The 10206-nt window shown below is 42.0% G+C and overlaps 2 protein-coding genes across 2 annotated transcripts in view; one reads left to right on the top strand and one right to left on the bottom strand.

The window, feature by feature from the left end:
• The window catches only part of RAB3GAP2 (RAB3 GTPase activating non-catalytic protein subunit 2), a 43072-nt gene extending 39318 nt beyond the window's left edge, over positions 1 to 3754 (top strand). Inside the window, 4 exon segments of the mRNA XM_031059494.1 lie at positions 423 to 512; positions 596 to 814; positions 1436 to 1594; positions 1865 to 3754. Of these exon segments, the coding sequence (XP_030915354.1) occupies positions 423 to 512; positions 596 to 814; positions 1436 to 1594; positions 1865 to 2011 (615 nt within the window). The 3' untranslated portion in view covers positions 2012 to 3754.
• A 190-nt stretch (positions 3755 to 3944) lies between these two features.
• Positions 3945 to 10206, bottom strand: part of IARS2 (isoleucyl-tRNA synthetase 2, mitochondrial) — a 25982-nt gene continuing 19720 nt past the window's right edge. Inside the window, exons 14-22 of the mRNA XM_031060660.1 lie at positions 9548 to 9656; positions 8668 to 8770; positions 7604 to 7729; positions 7097 to 7228; positions 6419 to 6525; positions 5488 to 5633; positions 5142 to 5332; positions 4437 to 4581; positions 3945 to 4325 (exon numbers count right to left, since the gene is read on the bottom strand). Coding sequence (XP_030916520.1) covers positions 4171 to 4325; positions 4437 to 4581; positions 5142 to 5332; positions 5488 to 5633; positions 6419 to 6525; positions 7097 to 7228; positions 7604 to 7729; positions 8668 to 8770; positions 9548 to 9656 — 1214 coding nt within the window. The 3' untranslated portion in view covers positions 3945 to 4170. The remainder of the gene's footprint in view (positions 4326 to 4436; positions 4582 to 5141; positions 5333 to 5487; positions 5634 to 6418; positions 6526 to 7096; positions 7229 to 7603; positions 7730 to 8667; positions 8771 to 9547; positions 9657 to 10206) is intronic.

Raw genomic sequence — 10206 nt, forward strand, 5'->3', positions numbered from 1 at the left:
CCTAAATGATTTACTGGAAATTTATAAATGCAGAATATTATTTTCCTTTTGATGTAGACTCTTGTCTGCAAGTTCTCATCAAGCCATTTGAGTCTGATGTTAGCATTTTACCACAGCTCAAATTCCATTTGTTTTGTATTTTTTGTTTATCTGTTAGCAGAAAACATTATACTACCTTTTGTCATTTAAGAGTGCATATTATGGCTTCAGTAAAATCAGATCCTATTCCTGTGTCTCCATTCTTCTACATACAACTATTACTATTAGTCATTCTCTTTTTGTCTTCACTTACTCAAGGTCTCAATTTGCTCTTTGAGTAGATGCAGCACAAAATAAATTTGAGAAATAAGTGGGCTGTTTAGTATTGGATCAGAGTGGATTTGTTGTATTGCCTGAAACTTGTCTTTGGTTCTAAATTTTAGGGCAGAAATGCATTTTTCAAAGACCTAACATCAATTCAGCTGCTACCTAGTGGGGATATGGATCCAAATGTGTTATCCATACGACAGCAGGTAGGCACAAGTTCTGTACTTAAGGTCTTAAACTTCTGAAGTTACAGATACTCCTGAGGTAACCTGTGATTTTTGCTTTAAAGTTCTTGCTCAAAGTTGTGAGTGCAGCAGTTCAAACGCTGTGTTCGTCACAGAAGGACAGAGAAGTCTCAGAAGAGGATTATTTTCCTTTTGAGAAGGGGAAGAACTGGCCAACTTTGGCTGCGGACCTGGCTCAGTATCTTCAGATCTCTGAGGATTTGGTCAGAAGGCATTATGTCTGTGAACTGTACAGTTGTGGGATGGATCATCTTGGTGAAGAGGTAAGAACAGCTTTTAACATTTTACAACACTGTCATGTATTCTGCTAAAATTACTTTTTACTTACTTAAGATGCCTGGAAGGGTTTGGCAAGATGTATCAAGCTCAAAAAATCCCCAGGCTGAGAAGTCAGAGACTATAAAAGTACCTTTTCAGGGCTAATAATTCTTTTATTTTTCCATTTTCCCAGCAAGAATCTGTGTAATGCAGCTAGTGGAAATGACAGGGAGTTACACTACTGGTATAACTAGATGGCCTTTTAAATTTCATTATATTTGAAAATTTCAGGAATTGACTTCTTTGGCCTGTAATGTATAGAGATAGAAAGGAAAAAACCAAAAAAGGACAAAAAACCCCTTCCCTTCCTTGAGGGGGGGATAATGTTGCTGAACTGTAAGACATCTTGCGCTCCTGCTAATCTCTGTAAAGTACAGAGTAATTCTCTATGTTGTGCTGCTCTGGAGCTCCTAAATCTTGTGCTTTGTAACAGTAACACATAACACAAGAAACAGTCTCAAAGACTATTTGTCCTTTTAGTATCAAGCCTTAGCTATTCAGGCCTCCAGCTAAGTGAGCTGTCACACTGAAAGTGTTTCTAGTCCCTTCTGTTTCTCTGCTTGCAGGCCTTCCTGCAGGTTGCTGACAAAGAAGTGCTGGCATCCCAGCTGCTCATGCTGGCTGGACAGAGGCTGGCCTTCGCTCTGCTCCATGGACAGATCAAGGATGGCATGGAACTCCTCTCCAGGCTTCCTCCAACACTGAGCACGTGGCTCAAAGCTATGGTAAGTGAAGCTCCAGTTCGGAGAACAGGTTGATTTTCTGAGGTTTCTGTTCACCGAGCCAGAGATTACATCTGAGTGGCCCTTTCTTACTCATGGAAATAGGATGTTTTCCCCCCATTTTTCCTCATGGTAGTTCTGTTTCATGGAGCAGTTTCATGGGTCAAAGCATCAGCTTGATTATGTTTATAAACATTAGCAATCGGTCTTACAGAGGTTCTGGAGGGCTTAGCTGTGACGTGACTGAGATGCTGAGTTTATTGTTTCTCACAGGACCCCCAGGACATCCAGAACGTGGAAGTGCCAATTGCAACGACAGCCAGGCTGGTGAGCAAGGTGATCGAGCACCTGCCCGAGAACCACGGGCAGTACAGCCTGGCCCTCAACCTCATTGAGGCTGTCGAGGCCATTCCTGCCTGAGCGCTGGTGGAGCAGGGCAGGCTCCTACACAGAGCTGAACTTAATGGGAAGAAAATTCCACAGGGCTCTGGTTAAGCAACAAAAAGAACAATGCTCCCCATCCCAGAATTTCAGAAGGTAATTTTAAATTGGAGTATATTTTAAATTTTGCACTAGTAAGAATATGTTTAGTTTCTAGTACACTTATCAGTATCTGAACTGCTTTGTTATTTATTTCTGACTTGAGCGCTTTATGCAGTTGTTTGAATTGGGTATATTTGACAGCAGTTTTACTCTCACAACACAATCACATCTTGTGAAATTCTGTATTTCATGTTGGCAGTAACTGCTGCACTTTCAATGTTCCATGTATGATTTGTTTTCCAAAAGCAACTTTAGAATTAGACCCAAGAAGAACCTCAGTCTCTTAAGTTACCATGTAAAGCCAATACTGCTTTTTCAGAAGCTCGGGCTGGTGTTGGGCTCACACCTTGTAACTGCATTATGTGACAATGACAACTGCACTTGATGTAGGATGAAATATGCTGGGGCCTTAGGCAAAAGGGAGAGCAGCCTGGGAAGGAGAACCCAACTGTCCAGACATATGAGTATGGACTTCTAGTCCAGCTCTCCCCATGCTGTCTCTGGGGTACTGGGTTTCAGCTACAACTGGATTTACATCCCTCTCCATTATTATTAAGCTCTGCTGAGTTCAAGTAGGTCAAGGAATATCTTACTGTAAGATTTTTCCTCCATCTTATCACTGTAGGAGATGTAGTATGCTATGAATCTCTGCACATGTTAACTTGTAGTCAAAAATGCTTAGAAAGTTGATCTAACTTCTCTGAAGATTGATAGTACTGAGTACTTTAGCCTTAAAACCCACACTTTATTGATGGTACCTACAGGGAATCCTATAGTGAGTATTTTCACTATTGGAATGGTGTTGAACATGGTTATCTGGCATTGGTGACTCCTGTTCACTACTTGTCTGAAGGAAGCCAGGAGAGAAAAATGAAATTGGTGTAAACTTTTTGTCTTTGTCAGCTGAAATTATCAGCTCCATCCTGTAACCTGCTCTTCCTGTATTACATGTGAGAAACATGTGGAATATTCTGCCTTGCTAGAGACAGAATTTGGAATTGAGTCTTATCTTTCTGAAGTATGTGCTGCTGTTATCGAAGGGTTTGACTTCCCCCCCAAAAAGGTGATGCAGGTGGCTTGCTCCACACAGCCTCCTTCATCTGTTCTGCAGCCCCACTTCCTGATCACTGCACTCCAAGGCAGCTGGTGAAGGATTCTTGCTTTGATACTGAATGTTTGACTTCCTACAGACAAAGCAAAGAACAGTCAGAATTCCAGTAAAATTCCCTGGTCTATGTTCTATTGTACTTCTTTACTGACTTCCATAACTGAGGTTAAAACAGCTGTAAAGGAAAAATGGAAGAGGCGGTATTGTACAGGTGCCATAACCACCTTGCCTGACAACACCTCACATTTCTGCAGAAATGAGTGAGTGTGAGATTTGGTCATCATGGAGCCTGAGGAAAGCAGTGTGTTCCTTACCTGCATTACATTCCTCTATCCTGGTACAGCTGTGTAAAGGAATTTACTGTAACTGAGTATCATGTCAGAGCTGACACACTACACCAATCAAATCTGTAATGTACTGTAAGTAATACTCTGTATATAGTGCTATTTTGTGTTTATTTTGCTGTGGATTTGTGTAAATTGATTAAATAAAATTTGAGGTTTCATTGTGTCTTTTCCTGCCTTTTAGGGAATGGTGGTCACCATTTTCTCTTCTGTTTTGTAAAGAGGACTGGTTCTCTGGGGTTATGCTGAACTACCAGCTGCCAGTGTAAAAATTAAACAAGAGCTGGTTGAGATTTTCTCTTAAATGGAAGTGAACTTCCACAGAACACAGGTTGCTAAGAACAAGTAAATCACTCAGTTATTTTTAACCACCCTTTTTATTAAGCTGAAAAGTGATATACACAAGTTGTGTGTTTTTATATATATATATATATTTATATATATATACACACACATATAAGGTTCCCCAAAATACATGATACTCCTGCTCAGGCTGGGGCTTAAGCATCTGCCTCTCTAGGTTCCAGTTTGCAGACCTGCTGCTTCAGCCACTTTGGAGCAGCTTTTGCATAGGCATTTTGTCTTCACGTGCTCCCCTTTCCAGCAGCAAGGACTTGGAGGCACCGTGGGCAGGGAGTGCTTGAGGACTCGGCTGTGTATCTCCTGCAGCGAGGGCATTTTGCTTTGGCAATGGGTTGGGCTATAACTTTGTATGAAGATTGTTCACAGATGTCACCACCTGTCAAAGAAAGTGTAATTGCTAAGAGAGAGGCTGGAGCTGTAGGTAAGACTCAAGCCATGAACAACCCCATGTTGTAGTGCAGGAGTCTGTCTGGAATGGTTTTCTTACCTTCCAAGTTAATCAGAAAGGTCCCTTTTATGATGTTTGCATCTGAAGGTATTTCTTTGGGGAGCTCGCTCAGCAGGGTTGTCTGGGAAGCCATCATTATCTCATTTAGCTGGGAAACACTGGAAGTTTCTTCAGCCTGCAGTGCCTGGGGGACACAGAGCTTTCAGACTTGGAACTTGGTTTTGTTTCTCAGCACCATCCAGTCTAGAAAATAAATGCTGAGCTGTGGTTCCTAATCAGAGTGGATGGTTTGAACCAAGAGTCTGATTTACTCCTGCTAGGAAGAGGAGGACAGACTTGAACTGCAGTGGCCAAGAGAAAGGTGCCTGAGGGCCAAGCACCTGCCCATAAGCCAGGGACAGGGACAGCAGCATCCCACCTTGGGATGCTGCATTAGAGCATTGCCAGCAGGGTAAAGGTGGTCCTCCTCCAAAAAACCAAAGCTGATTTTTTATTTTGAGGGTGATCAAATACTGGGCACAGGCAGCCCAGAGAGCTGGTAGGATCTCCATCCTCAGAACTATCCAAAAACCAATGGACAGAGGCCTGGGCAGCCTGTTGTAAGCAGGCGTGCCTGAGCAAGGACCTGTGCTGTACAGGCTCCAGCAGTGCCTTCTACCTCAACCGTTCTGTGATTCTCTGGTAAGTACAAAGCAGAAGAAAGCTTTCACACAGACAACACTACTCTTAGTTGCATTTTTTTACCTCCATTAATTCAAACAGCAATCCAGGCTCAATTACAATGATGACTTCATATTCCAAAGCGTTCTTGCCAGAGAGGGATCCAAGGAAAGAGTCTCTCATTGCACATGCACCTTCTATTGCTTCCTCAATGCCAGGCTTCTTCCATGCTGAGCTTGCATTAATCCAGCCAGTACGAAACACACCCTCTGAGTCTTGAAAGCAAAACAAAGCAATTCTTATTTTAGTCTATTTGGGTGTTTATGAAATAAACAAAAAAGAACGGCATATTTCTGTAATTGCATTCCTTATAACTGTGCAATTAAACAGTGCACTAAAGGAATTGCTTAGCAGTGGGTATGTGCTTTACCTTTCTTGTAAGGGATGTACTGAAAAACCTCCTCTGCCAAGTGGGGCAGGATGGGTGCAAAGGAGCGGATGATGATGTCCAGAGCCTCTGCCAACACAGTTTGACATGAACGACGCTTAGGATCCTTTGCTTCTTCGCAGTAGAGCCTGCAAGACAGCAGGGAAAGCTGGAAGGTATTCCTATGTTCATGTTTCTGCTCAAAAGCCACACTTCTGGGACTGCCGGTGGACGTGCAGAAGTCTGACCCGCCCAGCCTTTGTAAGGAAAGCTTTTCTGGAGTGCCCTTCCCTAGGAAAGCACAGTGAGCTGCAGACAGGACCATCCGCATCTGCAGCCACAGGAAAGGAGATTCTCTGCACGGTAATTGCGGGAGAGAGAATCTGTCCTTAGGGAGCTGAGCCTGGAGCTGTCAGCCCTTTGGTTCATTTGTAAACCTCAGCATTAGGGCTTCTTTTCCCCCCACTCCTCCTTTACTCATGTTCTGGCAACTATAGATGAGTATAACCTCCACCCCTCCTACCCCATGAAACAGCCCTTGCACATTTACACAAGTATCGGTCACAGCCTTAAGATTCTTTCACTGATCTAAAAAACCAGATAAATACCCTGAGTTGCACAGCTAACTGCTAAAAGCTCTTCTCCTGTCTTTCCAAATTCAGATGCACACCCTTTCTGGGTAAAAATATAGATCCAAGACCCTGTCTTTAAATATTTAATTGGTTTTAAATGTGCTCATTTGATGACCTTTTAAAGTGTTCAGTACCACCAGTGGACAGAAGAGAGCACAACAATGACAACCACTCAGCTGAATGCACTGAGAGGTCTTTGGAGATACCTGTGTTCACTCAGCATTCACGTGCAACCTTATTACCTCCATCTCAGACCCATTCCTTTCTTTTTTCCCTTTTAAAGGCAGCAGGAAGGAACCCACCTGTCCTTGATCATGCTGAAATAGAAGTTAGACAAGCTTCTGGAACAGAATGCTTGCAGCAGTCGAACAACTTTGCTATAATCATATTGTTTGTAAGCTTCTGTAACCTGGGAGAGGGAGGTAAGAACAGTGCATTGGTTTGCATCACACACCCCCTGATAAACTAAACTTACAGGAGATGGAATGAGTGGCAAAAGGTCTGGCAGAAACTTTAAAAGGTTGTTGGAGGGGAAAAAAAGTTAAGTCAGTTAACAGTTAGGCCAAAGAAATAATATCCATTCAAGTCTGAGTGGAAAGAAAAGGGGAAACCCCAGAAACCATGCCCATGGTTTCAGCAAAATGGTTCTGAGTGACAGAAATGTCAAAGTTCTGTACAACAGCAAATTTCCAAAGCTCTAGTTTTTGGGTTTGTTTTTTTTTAATATCTAACTATTTTTAAAGACTTCTAATTTGAGGCCTTAGGCAGTGAGTGGAAAAATCTGGTTGATGTCCAACTTAAGAATGTTAAAAGTCGTCCTCAAAAATTGAGACGGGCTTAAAGGAGTGCGCATTGCATTGAAGGATCCTTTGTGGTTGTAATGTGCCTGCCTGACACACACATTTTACTCACATATCTAAAGAAAATAAAGCCAACGGAAAACATTACACACATGTTTATCTAAACACAATTCCCCTTACCTTGCTGCCATATTCATGCAGTAAATGCAGCATGTATTGATCCACTATGTACATCTCTGCAGGGGGGATGGAATCTGTCTCTGGGTTGAAGCCCTCCACATTTCCCAGCATGAAGCGTAGTGTGTTCCGGAGCTAGAACAACCCAGACAATTAAACATTATTAGCCTTCCCTTTAGATTAAACACAAAATGCTCATGTTCCATCACTAGCTAAAATTGACTGCTTTTCAAAATGATTGTTTGAATAGTTACAAAGGCATCATAAAGAACACATGGCAAAAGGACCTAGAGAAAAATAACAACTGGCTGTTTTCACAAAGCACAAAGCTGTGAAATGTGTCTTTTCTCAGCACACTTTACTATTTGACCCACAGGTGTAAAAAGCAGTAGTACCTCCCTAAATAAGCTTGGAAAAGCTTTCTTTAGGCTAAAGACTGGAAAACTTTGCAGGCAAGACACAAGAGGACCTGTTGTTGGGATGAATAGTGTTGGCAGTGGTAGCTCTTACCTTGTTGATGTCATCTCTGGCAGCACTGAGCACCACAGGCCCAATCATCACCTCTGCGAAAACATTGGATTCCGCCACCCACCAGCGGAGAACATCGGCACCGTATGGAGGATCCTTGGTGTGATCCTGAGGACAGACAGGAAAGCACAGAGCCATAGAATATCTCCAGCTGAAAGGGATCCATAGGGATCATCCAGTCCAACTCCCTGTTCCACGCAGGACTACCTATAATTTTATGTGCCCAGAGGCTACTGTGCTTGGAGGCTTCCCCCTCTTTTAGTAACCCACACCTGCAGCACTCTGTGTACAGGCAGTGCTAGAACCCAGGTAAGCTGAGAGAAACTCATCTGCAACCTTAAATCCTTTGAATGCTTCTCATTAAAACAGCCATGTTAGTATCTAAAACTAAATAGGTTTTTCTTCCCCTTCAGACTGTTTTCAACTCTGAAAACGGCTTTTCTCCTTTGTGAAAGAGTAGGAACAATTGTGTGTATCAGATAAGCAAGTCATGCAAGGATTGATTCTTTTGTCTAGTGAATTGCAAAATCTGCTCAGCAGCCTCAGAAATAGCAACAGTGGGACTGGGGAGGGAGGGAAATTCAGAGCATATGAATGCACTGCAGTGCAACCTCCCTGACCAGGGAATGAAGTTTCCAGAGTCAATAACAGCCTGAGAGCAGAGAGATTGCTGGGGTGCAGCTGCTACATCTGACTGCTCCACTGCCATACTTGGTAAACTTCAGTCAGTTTCACAGCAGAGGTTCATTATTTTAATTTTTTGTTTGTTTTTATTATTCCTCTTCTCCATTACTCCATCAACACTGGTAAAAAGGAACCATCATACACCCTCCGAATAATTTTCTTTTCTCTTAGTAGAGAATGAAGGTGAGGAGTTTTCTTGCACTACAGCAGAAGCAGCACAAGTCAAGGTTTTCAGACCAGCCAAATGGAACTGCAGTATAGCCAAAGAAGAGCCTGACAGAGTTCTGCCACGAGACAGCTGCAGAATCTGGCAGTGAAAGGTTTTAAGTGGCAGTTCTGAGAAACTCAGGAGCTTGACCTACTTCGCCTCCATTGATGACAACATCAGGGTCAACCACGTTGCCAACAGATTTAGACATCTTCTCCCCTTTCTCGCCAACAGTAAAGCCATGAACCACCAGAGTCCTGCAGGAAAGATTTTAGTGAAAACAAAATCCCAGGGAAAAATCTATGCTAAGAATTGATTTCTAATGAGGATATTCTTAAGTCAATGCACACAGAAACCCTGTTTTGGTGAGTCTGAGGCTCCATCCTGAGTTAACTGACCATGAATATACCCTGTACTACCATCCACGGCGAGCAAACAACTTTATTTTCCTCCTTTAATTTTGTTGTGCAAGTAACAGATTGTTTAGATATCTAGGGCATGAGTATTTCAGATTAAATAAAGACTGAAGCATTATTTACTTTTTAAGCCAATACATTTCCCAAAATTGCACAGCCTTCTTGCAGCTGAGCCACATTCCCCTTCCCTATGCTTTCCATCTTCCAGGAGACAAATGGTGTGCCACAGCTCCAGCAGAGCACAAGCACACAGCTATTCCCAATTCCCTACAGCCTAATTTGAATTCACAAGCCAATGATCTTGGGAGATTTGCACACTGCACTTCCCAAAGAATTTCTTTAATTGTGGGAGTGGGAGAGATAGCAAAAATCCACTTGTATCTGATAATTCCTAAATTAGTAAGAATGAAAACATTATTAGAATTATGATAGAAAAAAGTTAAACAGTAAATGAATTACAATCTACTATGAGAAAACCCTTATACTGAAAATGTAAGAACACAAATCAGATACTTGGTACTGGTTTGATTTCTCTTGTTTATACACTACTGTGCACACTTTCAAAAGCCCAATATTCAATAAATGGACTAGAAATGTATTTGCAATCCACACACTTACTTGTATGGTGCCTTTTTCCTTGCTGCCACACTGGTTAAGAGAGAGGACTGAAACCAACCTCCCAGCTGGTCTTTTCCTTCAAGGTATGTATCTGCTCTCTGGTCTGCACCTTTAAAAACCAGAACATTTTATCTAAAATATCAGACCTTGTATCTTAAAACAATTAACACACAAAATCTCTTAAAGTGATTAGTAACATTTATCTTGCTTTTTAAACCCAATAAGTAAGTTACATTTCTTAAATGGTGTGTGGTTACTTTAACATGATACAAGGGATTCATTAGTATTGCAATTTTTAAAAGAATCCAAAACTTGCCACACTCCAGAATTTAACAAGTAAGCTCGCTCTCTCCTAAACTAAAATAAATTATGAAAAAAAGCTGTCATGCTCAGATTGCTTCACAGAAGTCCTCAGAATACTTTTCAAGTGCTCCTAAACAAACTGCAATACCCAAGAAAAGTTCCCATACTTTGGAATTAATAAAAATCTATGCCACCATCTGAAGCGTTCCCATTTGGAATTACTCAAGGCACAAGGCACAGAGGTAAGGTGCCCAACCAGCCCATGAAAAGCATTTACAGAGGAGAGCAGGTAGCTTTGGCAGTGACCACAGCTCACCTGTGACACAATTTACATTTTTGGTCACTGGTGTTCCAGG

Source organism: Geospiza fortis, unplaced genomic scaffold, assembly GCF_000277835.1.
Source record: "Geospiza fortis unplaced genomic scaffold, GeoFor_1.0 scaffold41, whole genome shotgun sequence".
Lineage (NCBI taxonomy): Eukaryota > Metazoa > Chordata > Aves > Passeriformes > Thraupidae > Geospiza > Geospiza fortis.